Source organism: Gymnoscopelus braueri (genome assembly GCF_963280865.1).
Source record: "Gymnoscopelus braueri genome assembly, chromosome: 14".
NCBI classification, from domain to species: Eukaryota; Metazoa; Chordata; class Actinopteri; order Myctophiformes; family Myctophidae; genus Gymnoscopelus; species Gymnoscopelus braueri.
The window spans coordinates 3,362,445-3,381,739 of NC_137619.1; the positions used below are offsets into that span (position 1 = coordinate 3,362,445).

The window sequence follows — 19,295 nt, forward strand, 5'->3', positions numbered from 1 at the left end:
TAGTACAGCAGAACAGTGGTCAATGACCCCTCTCCATTTCAAAGGATACAAAGAATTCAAATCAAGTAACACCTTGTCGAATCAATGACGGTCGTTAACAAGCCATCAACGCACAGCGAGTGTAAACGACCCAGTCAAATCTATTCAGCGTCTTAACGATGGTGGTTGAACAATTAAGCAAAACTTCAACAGGCGTTATTGGAGAGATGCATTATAAATAGGCCTACTATAACTGGATATTCATAATCATTTGAAGTAATTCTGTGCATGTGATTAATGTGGATCTATATGGACAGTTGTGTATGCCTAGCTCCACAAGTAAAACCAGAAGCATCAGGCCATAATTGATAGCCTAATTTGTTTTATGTAGGCAACAGTGTAGTTGTAGTCACTGTAGTTGATAATTAAAAGGGCAGAGTGACAAAAGTTTTAAACTACTGGTTACCAAATATTCAACTTTCTTCAATCTGACCAGGATTCAATGGGTTTCCCACATGTAAGATGAGAACACTATCCATTCTGCTACCACTACTACAGATACACTGTGCATTTAGCAAGACTGACTACACTACAGCAATGTTCTAATCAATGTGGAAAGCAAAACATTGGACATATCAGTTTTAAATGTCATGTTGTATTTGATGGGGAGGGTTAGGGGTGTCAAGAATTTCACAATACGATACATGATGTTGGGCATGATATCGATATGATATATAATTAATGTTCTTTTCTCATGTATCATCAACATTGGCCATCATCTTATAAATAACGTTATAAAGCAAGTTAGAAACAATTACAAAGTGCTTTGTACACACAAATAAATACATTTGTGCAAGCTTAATGGAGAAGTGAAGTTCTCACTAACTATAAACCCATTGTTTCAGAGGACAGATAGACTAGTTATTTCCAACAGCTAAAAAAAATCTATAATACCAGATACAGTATAATACAATCTTAGATTAGATGTAGGCCTATTTGAGAGTGCAGATGCATGTCACATTAACGAGCGTCAACGAGCATCAGCTGACACACAACACCTCCCCTCTGCAGTGCTTTAAACTGAAAGTGACTGACTGGAGTCTGTTTCATTTCTCTCCAAAATACCTTGGATATGATGGAGGACATGATTAATAATTACTATGATTATGATAAGCTTTACATTTCATATCATACAGTAAAAACTCCTAACTTTCACCGGCAAAAAAAAAGAAAGTGTTTTTTTTTATTATTAAAAAAACAATTAAAAAAATATCACGATACAGTATGACATCATGACAATACCTATCATCACATTTTAATACCACGATAGGCTATATCGTGACACAATATATCGTGACACTTCTAGGCGGGGAGGGTTACTCTTTTTTTTGTAATCACTTGGGGAGGGTCATTGATTTTTTTTTTTTGTCAAAGGGAGGGTCATGGCATTTTAGATCAGGGCACATACATTTCCTCCATGCCCCCCCTTATGTAAATTTCGACTGGTCCCTTACAATTAAAAGGCCTGTGTTCAAAATGTTACTTGAAAAAAAAAGTACAAAAGCTTTGGCATCAAAATAAACTTGTAGTACCAAAAGTACTAAAATGTTTGAAAATAGCAGATCTACAAGCTCACAACACGTTGTGTGTGTGTGTGTGTGTGTGTGTGTGTGTGTGTGTGTGTGTGTGTGTGTGTGTGTGTGTGTGTGTGTGTGTGTGTGTGTGTGTGTGTGTCCTATTCGGGGTGTCTGCCTCTGACTGTGTCTCCCAGTCTCTCCTCCGCCCGTTCGCTCGTTGAATAAAGACAGAGGTTCCGGGGCCTTCTCCTTTCCATCAATCAGCTGTGTTAATGAAGTGCTGGACTGTGTCATTTTAATAATGATTAAAATAAGTGATTAAAATGATCAATCAAGTGAAGCCTGCAGTGTGTTCGGCGCCGCGCCGCCGGCCGCTACGCCGCCACGCCCTGTGACACAAATGTGCTGATGTGTTTAGTGTCCTTTAAATGGAAGCTAATGTGGATCTCTCTCTCTCTCTCTCTCTCTCTCTCCTCTCTCTCTTCTCTCTCTCTCTCTCTCTCTCTCTCTCTCTCTCTGCGGGTGTCTCTCTCCCCTCTCTCTCATCCAGGTGGTGTGTAAGATGTGTGTGGTGGTGGTCTCAGGTCTCAGGGTGACGGAGGGTCTGGTTCTCTTTGGGAAGGAGAGCCTCTACGTGTGTGAAGGCTTCACCGTCAACTCTGCTGGAGATGTCTGCTGCAGAAAGCACCATCCCAGCAGGTGTGTGTGTGTGTGTGTGTGTGTGTGTGTGTGTGTGTGTGTGTGTGTGTGTGTGTGTGTGTGTGTGTGTGTGTGTGTGTGTGTGTGTGTGTGTGTGTGTGTGTGTGTGTGTGTGTGTGTGTGTGTGTGTGTGTGCGCAGTGGTGGAAAAAGTATTCACATTCAAAAAAACATAATTTACACATCACTGATGACAGTGAGCTATCTATGAAATCTGTGAAAAAGTTTAATCTGCAACACAATGTTATACAATATGTAGTGGTGGGTGTCCCTGCTTCATCTCTCTCTCAGCCCCCTGATCCAAGTCAAAGTCTACTTTCTCTCTCTCTCCCTCCCTTTCTCTCTGTCTCTCTCTGTGTCTCTCGCCCAGTGTGAGGGAGTCGTCCATCTCCGTCTCCATCATGTTGAGTAAAGAAGCCTTGTCAGCCAGCTGTAAACGCTGGCCTTATGAGGACATTAAGGAGACCCGCTTCATACGCTTCCTCTTAGAGGTCAGTTTTACATGTGTATTACTTACATTATATTTCTATTACTTCATACGCTTCCTCTTAGAGGTCAGTTTAGCATGTGTATTACTTACATTATATTTCTATTACTTCATACGCTTCCTCTTAGAGGTCAGTTTAGCATGTGTATTACTTACATTATATTTATAGGCATGTTGGGATCAAACTGGTGACAATTTAAATCGATTTAATAAAACTTTTATTGCGATGAGAATTGAAATTGAAAAAAGTGTCATTTGCTACTGTATTGAAAAGAGGATATAAGAGAAAACACAGTATTGTAAGTATTGTGTAAGAGAGAAAAAAAAATTGGTCATTTGTCTGGAAACTAATTCTGTGTTTAAAACATTTTGAAAAGTCGCTTCGTGAACCTCGTATGTATCCATAATAAAGTAAAGTTACATGTCCTACTTACAATATATTTCATATCGTTGCTGTCCGGCAGAAACCTATTAACTCCATATTTTAACTTTTTGTGTTTTTTTGTAAATTAACGCCCTACTTGATAATACTACAGCATCACACTGAACGGAAGCACCACAAGTAGCAGATCTACAAGCTCGAAACGCGGCGCGAAGCGACGCGTTTCGAGCTTGTAGATCTGCTACTTTTACGGTTTTTGAATTTTGAATCCTGTCTTGGACAAGAGACGACATACAAGTCCTCTGAACTGAAGGTCCTATCATCTGTATCTGTATCTGTTCCCAGGACAACGCTCTGGAGATCTTTGCGAGAAACGGACATTCTGCCTTCCTGGTGTTCCTGAATAAAGACCACGTCTCTGCATATAAGAGGTAAATATAGACCACGTCTCTGCATATAAGAGGTAAATATAGACCACGTCTCTGCATATAAGAGGTAAATATAGACCACGTCTCTGCATATAAGAGGTAATATAGACCACGTCTCTGCATATAAGAGGTAAATATAGACCACGTCTCTGCATATAAGAGGTAATATAGACCACGTCTCTGCATATAAGAGGTAAATATAGACCACGTCTCTGCATATAAGAGGTAAATATAGACCACGTCTCTGCATATAAGAGGTAATATAGACCACGTCTCTGCATATAAGAGGTAAATATAGACCACGTCTCTGCATATAAGAGGTAATATAGACCACGTCTCTGCATATAAGAGGTAAATAAAGACCACGTCTCTGCATATAAGAGGTAAATATAGACCACGTCTCTGCATATAAGAGGTAAATATAGACCACGTCTCTGCATATAAGAGGTAAATATAGACCACGTCTCTGCATATAAGAGGTAAATATAGACCACGTCTCTGCATATAAGAGGTAATATAGACCACGTCTCTGCATATAAGAGGTAAATAAAGACCACGTCTCTGCATATAAGAGGTAATATAGACCACGTCTCTGCATATAAGAGGTAAATAAATACCACGTCTCTGCATATAAGAGGTAAATATAGACCACGTCTCTGCATATAAGAGGTAACACCACAATTTAAGGAGAGTTTTTATGTCCAGCCCTGACAGTGTGGCCAGTAAAGTTTACACCTACTTTACACCCGGGTCTGAGTGTGCCGTTTATTTATTTACCTTAAGTTTTATTAACCACTGAAGAAATTGTATTTTTACTTGTGTCTCCTCTCTCCCTCTCCCTCTCTCCCTTTCTTCCTCTCTCCCTTTCTCCCTCTCTCTCTCTCTCTCTCTCTCCCTCTCTCTCTCTCTCTCTCTCTCTCTCTCTCTCTCTCTCTCTCTCTCTCTCTCCCTCTCTCCTCTCTCTCTCTCTCTCTCTCTCTCCCTCTCTCCCTCTCTCCCTCTCTCCCTCTCTCTCTCTCTCTCTCTCTCTCTCTCTCTCTCTCTCTCTCTCTCTCTCTCCCTCCCTCCCTCTAACTTCTCTCCATCTCATTGTGCAGGTTGTGTTCGGTGGTGCCGTCATTGAAAGGTCGTGGTGTGGCCGAGGTCATCGCTAACGCCAGGTTGGTGTCAATTTATTGTCTCCGCCAGGTCGAAAGGCATGGCGAGAGAGTATGTTTTACCCCCTGTCCGTACATCCGTGTGTCCTGTCCGTCTGTTAACAGCTAATCTCCGGCACCGTTGGCCCGGTCGCTGCGAAACTGTGCACACACACTCCCTGGATGCCAATTCAGAACCTCTGCTCCAAATTGTTCACATGGGCCTGTTATAGCGCCACCAGGAGGCCGATTTGTGCAAAACCCATTTACTCCTACAGATTTTATCCAAACGTCATGCAAATCGGTACACAGTATCTCTATAGTAGGGATGCCACCGATTATTCGAATTTTCGAATATTCGTTACAGTCTCCATAATCGAAAATGATTTTTAAAATTCGATTTTAATTATATATTTTTTTTATTATTATTTATTTTATTTATTTTTTTTTACTTTTGTATGCCTTAGTTTCAATCAAAATCCATCCTGATTGGCTAAGGTTGGCTTCCAAAGTTTGCAGGATTGGTCCGTTTTGAACAAAATGCCTCAAATCATGAACGCAGCGTGCGATTTCTGTGAAATTTCACACGCACATTCCCACTAGGCCCAGGAATAAATGCCACCCTTTTCACATTGGCCTATTATAGCGCCACCAGCAGGTATAATTTAGCAAAACAAATGTTTGGAACAAAATGCCTCAAATCATGAATGCAGTGTCCGATTGCCGTGAAAGGCCTAAGAAGAAATGCCACCCTATTCACATTGGCCTGTTATAGCGCCACCAGGAGGCCACAATAACCTACCTGACCTGGCGGAGACATGTGCTCCGAGGAGCACTTTTTCTTTTTTTTGATCATTCTGAAAAAGCACCTTTTTTGTGTAGTTATATATCTGCACATTTATTTTTTATTTCACAAACCTTAATAGAAAAATCATTGTCAAATAATACACATGTAAGTGGATGGGGTTTACGTACAATATATATGTATTTTTTTTACTTCTTCTCCATTCTGCATCTCCACATATCCTGGTTCAACACGGCCACCGAGTTTGGCATCGTCAGTCCCGAATAAGTCCTCTTTCTTTTCTCCCCGAGAACTCCCTCTCGTCCTTCTTGAATCTTCATCCTTTTCATCCTCTCCTCTTTGCACCTCCTCAGACAGGGCTCACACAGACCGCCCTCCGTCACCAAGTACATCACCGCCTCCGACCTCACCTCCGACGCGTAGGGCTGTCACGGTTACAGATTTAAGTTGACGATTAATTGTCACTCAAATAATTGCGATTAACGATTTAATTGTGTGTTTGGCCTTTGAACATTTGGAACATATGAAACCTTTTAGGCTTCCTAATAAAAAATTGCACAGGGTACAGATATGACAAATAACTTTACCCATTAAGGCCGGGAACGCATCTGTGTGTCATTTTTAGATTTCTTTGGCTATTCAAAAATAGCAGATCTACAAGCTCATAGCGCGGCACCGAGTGCCACGCTACGAGCTTGTAGATCTGCTATTTTTGAAAATAAAAACGTGAAAATGTGTGCAAATCTTTGAATATCGATTTTTTAAAGCAAACCTTTGTAACTCAAATCTTTGGTTCTGGGGATTCTGCAAATGTCTTCAAAATCCAATTTTTAATCTATTTGGCCGTGGGCCCCATCTCAAAATATTTTGTTCCAGGGACCCCCAGAAGTTGTAACAGAGTAAAAAAATGTTCGCTTTAAAAAAATATACATTCAAAGATTTGCAAAAAAAAAATCACTATTTTTCAAAAATAGCAGAGCTCATAGCGCGGCACTTGGTGAGCTTGTAGATCTGCTATTTTTGAATAGCCAAATAAATCTTAAAATGGCACAGATGCGTTCCCGGTCTTAGAGGGTTAAATATACAATGAAATTATTGCCATATTAAATAATTTTATACATGTAAAATTTTTAGAAATAACTGATCTACAAGCTTACGCTTTTTTTTTATATTTGAAAAGTTGTGATAATTTTTCCACATGGAAACGATTATGACGATTATGCAAAAAGAATTGCGATCATCTCAAATAATTGCCATTAGACGATGATGTAATAATTGTGACAGGCCTTACCGACACGCCGACACCGTCCGTCAGCGGGTTCCGCTCCGCGTTCAGCTTAGCGAGGCCGGCCAGCTCCACGACCTCGGGCAGTCTGGTGAAGAGGTTGTCGAACAGACCCAGCTCCCGCAGAGCGCTGAGGTTCGCCATGGCGCCGGCGGGCAGGCCGTCCAGCCGGTTCAGGCCCAGGTTGAGGCTCCGGAGGCGGGTCAGGCGTCCCAGCGCCGGCGGCAACCCCGCCGAGGTCAGGCGGTTGTTGGCCAGGTCCAGGTGGGTCAGCGCCGCCAGCTGACCGATGGCGTCGGGCAGCGCCTCCAGCCTGTTAGCAGTGTTGATGTTGATACAGTACATTTTAGTCATAGTCTTTCGAATCAAATTCCATTTAGTTTTAGTCATATTTTAGTCTGAAATGTTTTACTGTTAGTCTAGTTTTAGTCGACAAAATCTACAGTCGACTTTTAGTCGACTGTATGTTGGCGGTGCCTTGATGGCGTCGTAATGGCTGATTTTACGCTTGGTTGCATGCTGAAAATAGCCGATCTACAAGCTCCCATCTCCGATCTACAATCTACTTCTCCGAGCTCCGAGCTTGTAGATCTGCTATTTTCAGAGCGCAACACCCGAGCTCAACCAAACATAAAATGTCTTGTCTTTTAGTTCTACTGGATCTCTTCTCCACTAGTTCCCTCACTAACATTTTAGTCTAGTTTTTAATTGTTGACAAAATTGTCAATATATTTAGTTGTCATCACAGCTTAGTTTTTATTTAGCTTTTATTTAGTTTTCGTCGGTGAAAAAAGGTAGTCAACGAACATTTTTCATCATAGTTTAGACCCTCCAGAAAAACGCGGGCAAAAATATTTGATTATGCGGGCAAAAACTTGATTATGCGGGCTAAAACTTGATTATGCAGCCAAAAACTTGATTATGCGGGCTAAAACTTGATTATGCGGGCAAAAACTTGATTATGCGGGCTAAAATCCTTGATTATGCGGGCAAAAACTTGATTATGCGGGCTAAAACTTGATTATGCGGGCTAGAATCCTTGATTATGCAAGCAAAAACTTGATTATGCGGGCTAAAACTTGATTATGCGGGCTAAAATCCTTGATTATGCGGGCTAAAACTTGATTATGCGGGCTAAAATCCTTGATTATGCGGGCAAAAACTTGATTATGCGGGCAAAAACTTGATTATGCGGGCTAAAATCCTTGATTATGCGGGCAAAAACTTGATTATGCGGGCTAAAACTTGATTATGCGGGCTAAAATCCTTGATTATGCGGGCAAAAACTTGATTATGCGGGCTAAAACTTGATTATGCGGGCTAAAATCCTTGATTATGCGGGCAAAAACTTGATTATGCGGGCCAAAAAATCCTTGATTATGCGGGCAAAAACTTGATTATGCGGGCTAAAATCCTTGATTATGCCATTTTGCTGATTATGCGGTAAATTCTGCGATCGCATAATCGCATTTTTCTGGAGGGTCTAATAGTTTTAGTCCACAAAATCATCCACACTGGCCTGTTGCTGTGGAGGTCGAGCCGCGAGAGCGAGGCCAGGCCCCCCATGTCGTCGGGGAGGCGGCGGATCCGGTTGCGGCTGAGGTCCAGCTCGTCCAGCCCGCTCAGCTTCAGGAGGCAGCGGGGGAAGGCGGTGAGGCCCGCGTGGCTGAGGTCCAGCGTGCGTCGGCCGTCCGGCGCGGTCACAACGGCCTTCTTGGCCGCCTTCAGGCTCAGCCTGTGTGTCTGGTGGGCCCGTTTCCCCTTCTTCACCATGATGGAGCTGAGACACACAGCAGCACAGTGTTTATAGATGCAGCTCACAATGCTCTGTCAGAGCAGAAACCTCCTATCGCTATATATAACTTTTTAGTGTTTTTTCGTAAATTAACGCCCCTACTTGATACTACAGCAGTGGTTGTCAAACTTGTTTGGCTCAGGTCACCCCTGTAAATATTTTTTCCATCCACGGAACCCCTGAATGACATTGTTACTTTATAGCACCTTACATTTATGTCATATTACGGGACGTAAATATATAAATCTTTCCCCCTAAGATACAGTATGTCAGATACAGTATGTCAAGAGGAAAACGAGGAATGTCAGCTTCCATTAGGACAAATTGCAAATAACTTTGTACTTAACCACTTGATCTACAAGCTCACAACATGTCCGCGTTGTGAGCTTGTAGATCTGCTATATTTTGGTGAAGAGATTTGGTGTAGATGGAAAACGAACGCACCAAGCATCTCGGGTCCGTTTGACCAAGAATAGAGGGTAACGGTTAAAGTGGTTAAACTGAAGTGATATTGATCAATTCCAAACATTATCAAATTATTCTGCGGCACCCCTGAACTTGTGTCACGGCACCCTAGGGTGCCATGGCACCCACTTTGAGAAACCCTGTACTACAGCGTCACACAAAACTGTTGAAAGTAGCAGATCCTCAAGCTCGAAGCGCGCCTCTTGCCGCGCCGCGTTTCGAGCTTGTAGATCTGCTACTTTTGAATTTAATCCTGAAAAGTAACAGTTTTGGTCATATGAGGTTTCCATCCGACAGAGACGATGTTTAGCTGCATCTCACACAGTGCATAAACACACACAACCACTTTTTAGCTGCAAAACACAAAGTGCACGTTTTTGCTCAAGAAGAGTTCAGTCCACTATCACTTTAAGCCATGATTGCCCTCAAGAGGCAGCTTTACGATAATGTATCTAATCTACCAGTTTACTACAACACAGCAATATAGAGCACATAAATGTGTCATGTTGTGTGTGTGCGCGTGCGTGCGTCTGTCCGTGAGCGCGTGCGTACGTAAACGTGTTTTTTGCATATGCGGGATGTACTTGTGTGTGTGTGTGTGTGTGTGTGTGTGTGTGTGTGTGTGTGTGTGTGTGTTTTGTAGGGGCTTCTGTTATTTACACGGATACAAGGGCTCATGTATGGCCCGGGGCAATAGGGGAACGTGTGCTCTCTGGAGAGAATGAGTGCTTGAGAGGTGTGTGTGTGTGTGTGTGTGTGTGTGTGTGTGTGTGTGTAGCGGCGGTGGTGTGATGTCTGCTCTCCTGCCTGCTCACCCAGTGTTGCCCGTGGGGGTATTTAAGAGCACGGCTCTCTAATTAAGGCTAATGCCGGGGAACAATAGGGGAGAGAGGGGAGAGGCATCGCTGGGTATAATACAGCGAGAGAGAAAACACACAAAAACGAAGTGGCTGATGTGACGCTGCTCCCCGCTTCACCATTCACCTGATTGAGCTGTTTGCCTCTCGCAAGGCGACCAACGCGCGCGCGCGTGTGTGTGTGTGTGTGTGTGTGTGTGTGTGTGTGTGTGTGTGTGTGTGTGTGTGTGTGTGTGTGTGTGTGTGTGTGTGTGTGTGTGTGTGTGTGTGTGTGTGTGTGTGTGTGTGTGTGTGTGTGTGTGTGTGTGTGTGTGTGTGTGTGTGTGTGTGTGCGCGTGCGTGCACGTGTGTGAATGGGTGGAGGGGACAGGGACGTGCGTGCACAGTGTGTTTACAGTATAATGTACGGGCACTGTGTGTAGTGCCCGTGCCACACACACACACACACACACACACACACACACACACACACACACACCAAAAGAGTCAAATCAGGACTTTGATAAATGATAGTTAGGAGTGTGATGAGACCTGTGCTCTTCTCCCTCCTTGTCTAAAAAAGCAGTGTGTGCGTGCGTGTGTGTGCGTGCGTGCTTGTGTGTCTGTGTGTGTATGTCTGTGTGTGTGTGTGTGTGTGTCTGTGTGTGTTACACCCCCAAGGCCCTCTCTCGCCTCATTTATCATCCTCAGGATGAGAGAGGTTATCCACTGGCGCTTGTATCCCATTATAACCCTCCTATAGCAAACTATTGCATGCAATTATTACCTGCAATTAGATAACATATACTGGAGCCAAATGCAATGATTGATTTAGTGTTGGTTTTACAGAAATAATCTGGTCAGGAGTTATTGGGGTTAGAAATTGGATACACTTCACATGGCCGCCGCCCCGTGCTCCTCTTCCTCTCCTCCTCCTCCTCGATGATGATGAAGGTGTCAGAGGGTTTTTCCGGAGTCGAGGAATTAAGTTGTCTGTTCTCTTAACCCCTTCGATCCGGGAACGCATCTGTGTCATATTTAGATTTCTTTGGCTATTCAAAAATAGCAGCTACTGTATGCAAGCTTGTAGATGCTATTTTTGAAAAAGAAGGAATCGTGAAAATGTGTGCAAATCTTTGAATATATATATATTTTAACTCAAATCTTTGCTTCTGGGGGGTCCCTGGAACAAATATTTTGAGATGAGGGACAAATACATATAATTTTGGGGGTCCTTGACATGAAAACCGTTTGAGAACCACTCACATATTATAGCAACGTCATTTTTTATGTTTTCATTTTTTTAACTGTTAGGATTTAGAAGACATTTGTAGAACCCCCCAGAAGCAAAGATTTGAGTAAAAAAAATTCACTTTAAAAAACATATATTCAAAGATTTGCAAAATAAATCCTGATTTTTCCAAAAAAAACAATATCCAAAGTATAAAATAATGGTTAAAGTGGTTACACACAGATGCGTTCCCGGTTTAAATGGGTTAAATTACTTGTGCACAGTTTTTTGTGTAAATCAGAAAAAGCCCTGAGAGCCTGCATTGGTTCATGATGCTCATAAAGGAAGATCTGGAATGTTCCTCTAAGTCTGAACCGCTCTCAACCATGGCCTCCCTGTTTTTGGGCATGTCAGTTTAACTCTTTAAGACCGCGAACTTATCTGTGTCACTTTAGATTTCTTTGGCTATTCAAAAATAGCAGATCTACAAGCTCATAGCGCGGCACCGAGTGCCGCGCTATGAGCTTGTAGATCTGCTATTTTTGAATAATCATGAAAAGTTTTGCAAATATTATTATTATTTATATTTTTTTGGTGGACATTTGTAACTCAAATCTTTGCTTCTTGGGGTTTTCCTGGAACTAAATATTTTACAAATGTTCGCTCTAAAAAATATATAATCCAAGATTTTGCCACAAATTTTCACGATTTTTCAAAAATAGCAGATCTACAAGCTTGTAGCGCAGCACTTGGTGCTGCGTTATGAGCTTGTAGATCTGCTATTTTTTTAATAGCCAAAGAAATCTAAAAATGACACACAGATGCTTCCAGTCTTAATGGATGTTTCCAGTCTTATTGGGTTAAGTGGAAGATTTACAAAAATTGCGGCTTGTATTATCAGCTTGCTGGGAGGGAATTTGGCCAAAATCATCAAGAGCGTGCACTTGGTGACAAGTTTTATATTTTTGTTATGGTGTTAGGTATGGGCATAAGGTTTTCAAAAAACATCGCAAGCAAGTTGGGATCGCTCCCTAGTGGTCGGTTCGCAATGAATCCAATATTAGATATGTCAGTATATTATGGTTGAAACCCCAAATAATTGATAGAAGAGTTTTTTTCAATGGATTATGTTACTATTGGGTATAATAAATAACATACTAAACATTTAGGAAAATCATCAAAAGGCATCATTTTCCCTCCCAGCTTATAGGCAAAGTATTTATCGTCTGTCGGGTGGAAATCTAATGTGTACAAAACTGTTACTTTTCAGGATTCAAATTCAAAAGTAGCCGATCGTCAAGCTCACAACGTTTGGAGCTTGTAGATCTGCTTCTTTGGATGCTTCCGTGTGACGCTGTAGTATGTAGGGGCGTTAATATACGGCAAAACACAAACAGTTGGAATAAGGAGATAAGAGGTTTCTGCCCGACAGCAACTATATAGGGCTTAAGTGGTTAAATGCAGTGGTGGAAAAAGTACTCAAACTCTTTACTTAAGTACCAATACTGCAATATAGAAATACTCTGTTACAAGTAAAAGTCCAGAATTCAAAATTTACTTGAGTAAAAGTACAAAAGTATTGGCATCAAAATGTACTTAAAGTACCAAAAGTAAAAGTACTAAAATATTTGAAAATAGCAGATCTACAAGCTCACAACGCGTCGCGCTGCGACGCGTTGTGAGCTTGTAGATCGGCTATTTTCAAATAGCCTATGTATAAAATAGGGCTGAAGTGGTTAATGTATGTTTCATAATATCATAATTTACATCTGAAAAGTAACTAGTAACTAAAGTTTTCAAATAATTGTAGTGGAGTAAAAGTACAATATTTGCCTCTGAGATGTAGTGGAGTAAAAGTAAAAGTATTGGAAATTGGAAATACTCAAGTAAAGTACAAATACCTCAAAATTGTACTTAAGTACAGTACTGTTATTTTCCACCACTGGTTAAATGTAAATATACTCACCATTATCTTATCTTATCCTCTGTGTCAGAAACATACCAGCAGCTCTGGTTCCTTTAAAGTGTAAAACAGACAAAAACTGTAACTTTTTACTACTGTAGACGTGTCCCCCCCCAAAGGACCCCCAAATTGATATTTATTTGGCAGCGGACCCCCATCAAAATGTGTTTTGTGCCAGGGTCCCCTAGAACTGGGGTCTTCGATGTTTTCAGGCCAAGGACCCCCTAGCTGAGAGAGAGATGAAGCAGGGACCCCCTCTATATTGTATAAAATTGTGTTTCAGATTAACTTTTTTTTTTTTACTTGGTCTACTTTTTTTTCCCTCTACACCAAAACTCTTTGTCAAAAATAGCAGATCTACAAGCTCACAACGCCTCGCAGCGCGAGGCGTTGTGAGCTTGTAGATCGGCTATTTTTGGCTAAAGTTCTCCTCAGAAAAGGGATGCTAGGGTTCAAGTGGTCAATGTAAAACACAAAAATCATATCACACAAAGATGTGGTGGCCCCCCTGTAGTAACTCTGAGGACACCCTAGGGGCCACGGACCCCCTGTTCAAGACCCCTGCCCTAGAAGAAACGATTTGTGTTAAAAAAATCTAAAATAACTCAAAATCTCCCCAAAAAAAATCAAGATCTTAAAAATAAAAAAAGCAGATCGTACAAGCTGTGAAGTGCCTCAGATTCACAGCTTGTGACTATAGTGTAAAATAAGTTTTTGCACTACGAGGTTGTGCCTGTTTCCCTTCAGTCTCTCTATTTATTTTTATGTTTTTAAATGTATGCCATTTTATAGGTGGTAAAAATGCCAGAGGAAAAGGGCAGGAATGTCCTGTTTGTATCTCAACACCTCCTCCCCCAGTCTCTGGTCTGCCTCCTCCTCCTCCTCTAGCAGGCAAAAGGCAAAGTCAAGGTTCTCTCTCTTGTTTAATGGCGTTACTTAGCAACTGGGCCCGCTTGGCGCCAGCACTTTATTGCCATGTTACTGGCCCACAGAGGGAAAAGAGATTTCAGGAGCAAGTTGAATGTTTTTCTAATTTAGATTAAACACGCTTAGGATAGGTGTTCCGTCTGTAAAACGTTTAATGAAATGTTCACCCGCACAACATCCCAACGTTTAGCACACATATATTTGTCCTTCTTGTTTATCGCAACGAATGCTCTTGTATCTTAATTGGAAACAATGGGTTCTGACGGGGCGGTGTTGTTGCACACTCAGCACTTTTGCTAATGCATGGCTTCCTTGAGCATACCTTCCTTTTTTTAAGTGATGCTTATTAAAAGATCGGCTTACAGCCGGCCGTTGAAACGATCGGCTATATTTGGCAGGAAAAAAAACGTCTTGTGACTGGAAAAGTTTATCCTGCCCTTTTTTTCCTCCTTTATATCCCTTCTTTTCATGCAAGATCAGAGAAGCAGTAGTGTTAACAGATTTTGTGGGAGAAATAAGCAACCAGGTCTATGAAAACAAGCCCAAAAGAATCGACACACGAGCGCTTTGAATATATAATTATAATATATATAATAATATATTTGATATGCATTGGCTATTTGAAAATCTTTGAAGATCTACAATGAGCTTGTAGATCTGCAATTTTCAAAAGACATAACAACACAAATCTGGAATGGGGGTCCCTGGCACAAAATATTTTCAGATGGGGGTCTGCGGACATATAAGTTAGGGGGTCCTTGACATGAAAATGTTTGAGAACCACTGATTTAAACATTAGGAAGCAATCACAAATAAGCAACTACGCTTTAGAAACAAGCCGCCCCCCAAAAAAAACAATACCAATATTTACAAGCAACTTTACAGGAAAAACAAGCCCAAAGTCGCTTATAATAAACAGACCTGGCAACGCTGCAGAGAAGCGTTTCTGTGAGCTTGTTGTTCAGGTCTGACAGGTTGTCGTCACCTGGTGCCTGGTGTGTGGACGGAGGAGAGTCACGATCAGTGGTGGAAAGTAACTAAGTACATATACTCAAGTACTGTACTTAAGTACAACTTTGAGGTATTTTTACTTTACTGGAGTATTTTCAATTTGCAATACTTTTACTTCTACTCCACTACATCTCAGAGGCAAATATTGTACTTTTACTCCACTACTAGTATTTGAAAACTTGACTTACTAGTTACTTTGCAGATATCAATTATTATATTATAAAACATACATTAACCACTTTAGCTCTGTTTTATACATAGGCTATTTGAAAATAGCAGATCTACAAGCTCACAACGCGTCGCATTGCGACGCGTTGTGAGCTTGTAGTTCTGCTATTTTCAAACATTTTAGTACCTTTACTTTTGGTACTTTAAGTACATGTTGACACCAATATGTTGTACTTTTACATGAGTACATTTTGAATTCCGGACTTTTACTTGTAACAGAGTACTTCTACATTGCAGTATTGATACTTTTACTTAAGTGAAACATTTGAGTACTTTTTCCACCTCTGCTTGCAAGCACACCATCAACACTAAATATATTTACCACCTATAGATGGAGCCATACTGTCTGCTATGTATCCACCATGATTCTAAACCCCCAGTTCACACAGTAGAAAGCTCACCTCAGTCATATAACTGATCTTACAGCTGTGTGTACACACACCATTCATTCATTCATTCATTCATTCATTCATTCATTCATTCATTCATTCATTCATTCATTCATTCATTCATACATACATTAATTAATTCATTCCTTGAACTCAACTCACCTCCGCTGTGCTCTGCTGTGTTTTGGAGAGGAGAGGAGAGGAGTGGTGACCGCTTGACAAACTCTCATAGGGCCTGGCATGCTGGCATTGCTGTAACTGGTTGGCTGGTTCGGTTGCCTGGCAACAGAGTAATCAAAACTTGGACATCATATTTTGATGTGGACCCAAACAGAACGCTGCCCGGGCAAAACAGTCTGTTCCTTCTAGGAAGAACTGAACTGTATAGACTGTATGTTTCCCAAACACTGGGCTGTACAGTTACATTTTTAGGGGTCACGAGTAAATGTCCCTTTTTGTTTTTAATTATTATTATAATTAAGATTATAAAAACTTTAAATACTATTTTTTTCATAAATTAAAAACTAATCTTTCAAAAGAATTTCATAAATAAATGTAAAAAAAAATCTAAGAAATTCCATGAATTAGAAAAGAAAAACAATATTTGAAGAAGTAGTGACATTGGAAATCTACAAGCTCACAACGCGTTGTGAGGCACATTGTGAGCTTGTAGATCTGTTATTTTCGCTAGTTTGGCTCCCAGGGAGACGTCACGTTTCTCTTTTGGGTCTCGAGCTAAAACGTTTTAGCCTGGTAAACCCCCCCTCCCTCCGGAAATCTCATTTGCATTTGGTTTCAGGAAGGAGGGTCTGGGATTGCTCACAGAGTAAAGCTGCCCGAACCGCTGCGCATACGAACCAATCAGCGGCTGCTATAGGCGGGCTCATCCAATCACCTGCCTAGTAGCTTGAAAAAATGAAACTCTGTCTGTCATCGATTCTGCGCCCGAAGTCTCAGATGCAAGTACGCTGTGAAACAAAATGTGTGTCGCAAGCTTCTTCCATTTGACGGAGTGAGGTTAAAAACGTTTGGGAACCACTGGTATACTCTAGCCTGATTGATACTTGATTGATACAATATTTATACTTTATGCTAAAATAATCTACAAGCTCACGTGACACATTTTGAGCTTTTAGATCTGCCGTTTGTTTTGGGTGGGAGACAACCAGCAACTAAGTATAAATCAGGAATATGACTGTGTGACATGAGTTGCATCATGATGTTGAATGTAAAAATATGTACACAAATGATGTTAGCAGCAAACTAGCTAAGGGTTTGTGTTACTATCCAGTACATGCTATTTAGTGTCCTGTGATGTTAATTTAACCATTTATGTTTGTGTTTATGTGCATCAGGAAGACTCCTGTGGTCGGAAAAACAGCTCTTAATAAGTGGCAGGTAATACACTTTATACCTCTTCTGTCCTTTCTGTTCTACTGCCTTTGACTTCATTCAATAAACTACAAAACACATTGATAACAGCGGCAATGCTAGTGTAGACCTGAGACCCATACTAAAAGCACCTTCTAAACAGTTTTCTGAAAAAACTTAAATTATATTAAATTATATCTCTGTTAAAAACTGTAACTTTTCAGGATTCAAGCGTTTCGAGCTTGTAGATCTGCTACTTTTTGATGCTTTTGTAGTACGTTCAAGTAGGCAGTGTTGACTTCGTCGACTAAAACTATGACGAAAAATGTTGGTCGACTACCTTTTTACACTGACGAAAACTAGATAAAAACTAAGCTATGATGACTAAAACTAAGACTAAATATATTGACAATTTTGTCAACCCACAAAATCTAGACTAAAATGTTAGTGTGGGATCTAGTGGAGAAGAGATCCAGTAGAACTAAAAGACAAGTCATTCTATGTTTGGTTGCACTCGGGTGTTGCGCTCTGAAAATAGCAGTGCTGCGACACGTTGTGAGCTTGTAGATCTGCTATTCTCAGCATGCAACCAAGTGTAAAATCAGCCATTAAGACGCCATCAAGGCACCGACAACATACATTTTAGTCGACTAAATCAACTGTAGATTTAGTCGACTAAAACTAGACAAAAACTAACATTTCAGATGACTAAAATATGACTAAAACTAAATGGAAGTTTATTCAAAAGACTATGACTAAAACTAAAACAACATTTGCTGTCAAAATCAACACTGCAAGTAGGGCGTTCATTCACGAAAAAACACACAAAATGTTTAAATAGTATGGAGATAAGAGGTTTTTTCCGGACAGCAACGTTTATGTAGTTTACATGTACATGGAAATACATCTATTATGACACAAAGCAGTGTTGATTTTGACAGCAAATTTTGATTTAGTTTTAGTCTTTCGAATAAAATTACTTTAGTTTTAGTCATATTTTAGTCATCTGAAATGTTTTACTGTTAGTCTAGTTTTAGTCGACTAAATATCATAAGATTATAGTCGACTAAATCTACAGTTGATTTAGTCGACTATAATGTATGTTGGCGGTGCCTTGATGGCGTCGTAATGGCTGATTTTACACTTGGTTCATGCTGAAAATAGCAGATCTACAAGCTCACAACGTGTCGCCGCGCACGTTGTGAGCTTGTAGATCTGCTATTTTCAGAGCACAACACCCGAGCGCAACCAAACATAAAACGACTTGTCTTTTAGTTCTACTGGATCTCTTCTCCACTAGATCCCTCACTGACATTTAACTGTTGACGACATTGTCAATATATTTAGTCTTAGTTTTAGTCATCGTAGCTTTAGTTTTTATTTAGTTTTAGTCAGTGTAAAAAGGTAGTCGACCAACATTTTTCGTCGTAGTTTTAGTCGACGAAATCAGCACTGACACACACAGATGCTTTTCCCTGCATTGAAGGGGTTAAAGTATATGAACTCAGTGAACTCTGTGTGCGGTCGGTCTTTAATCTGCTGTTGTCTGATCCCGTCTGTCTGTCTGTCCTCCAGAGAGGTGAGATGAGTAACTTTGAATATTTGATGCATCTCAACACTCTGGCCGGGCGGACCTACAACGACCTCATGCAGTACCCCGTGTTCCCCTGGGTGCTGGCCGACTACAGCTCTGAGGTATATATACACACACACACGCACACGCACACTCACACACACACACCACAGGCCGTTCTGTGCAATATTTATTGTTCAATATTTATTGTTGCTCCTGGTCACTGGTGGAAAGTATCTAAGTACATTTAAATACTGTACTTCTAGAGGTACTTTTACTTAGTATTTCCCATGCTTTATAGATGGGTTTCCGCGCGACGTCATCACAGAGCAGAGTGCGCAATCTGCGCATGCGCGGGGGAGAACGAACCGGAAGCGCCATTCACTCTATTGTTATTTTTGGGATTTAGATAGGCATAATGCTGCTATTATAGGCATAATAGGCATAATGCTGCTATTATATACAAACAGATCCAACTTCCGACAAATCATTTTTATTGAGTAAAGAAGATATTACAAACTGCATCATTTAATCTACTTTCATTAAACCCGGTGAAGACCATTTATTTTAATGAATGTACAATGGCCAGAGCTGCTGCGGGTAATAGCGCCCTCTACAGGCTCATCCCGCCACTGCGCGCGCATCATCCTCTCATGTTTACAAACAGGAAACCCATCTATACAGTCACCACAGTGGCAAATAGTACTTTTAACTCCACTACATTTATTT

General features: G+C 40.9%; 2 protein-coding genes across 6 annotated transcripts in view; one reads left to right on the forward strand and one right to left on the reverse strand.

Annotated features, from left to right (window-relative positions):
- The window catches only part of wdfy4 (WDFY family member 4), a 171,253-nt gene that overhangs the window by 120,351 nt on the left and 31,607 nt on the right, over positions 1 to 19,295 (forward strand). For all 5 annotated transcript variants that reach the window (XM_080450395.1, XM_080450394.1, XM_080450396.1 and 2 more), the window contains exons 48-53: positions 2,107 to 2,255; positions 2,625 to 2,745; positions 3,469 to 3,554; positions 4,649 to 4,711; positions 16,978 to 17,020; positions 18,569 to 18,688. In XM_080450395.1, coding sequence (XP_080306521.1) covers positions 2,107 to 2,255; positions 2,625 to 2,745; positions 3,469 to 3,554; positions 4,649 to 4,711; positions 16,978 to 17,020; positions 18,569 to 18,688 — 582 coding nt within the window. The remainder of the gene's footprint in view (positions 1 to 2,106; positions 2,256 to 2,624; positions 2,746 to 3,468; positions 3,555 to 4,648; positions 4,712 to 16,977; positions 17,021 to 18,568; positions 18,689 to 19,295) is intronic.
- On the reverse strand, positions 5,651 to 14,988 carry lrrc18a (leucine rich repeat containing 18a). Its single transcript, XM_080448871.1, has 5 exons — positions 14,916 to 14,988; positions 13,071 to 13,121; positions 8,297 to 8,557; positions 6,784 to 7,090; positions 5,651 to 5,917 (listed from the first exon to the last, which is right to left on the reverse strand). The coding sequence occupies exons 3-5, from the start codon at positions 8,548 to 8,550 to the stop codon at positions 5,681 to 5,683; spliced, it is 798 nt and encodes a 265-aa protein (XP_080304997.1). The 5' UTR covers positions 8,551 to 8,557; positions 13,071 to 13,121; positions 14,916 to 14,988; the 3' UTR covers positions 5,651 to 5,680.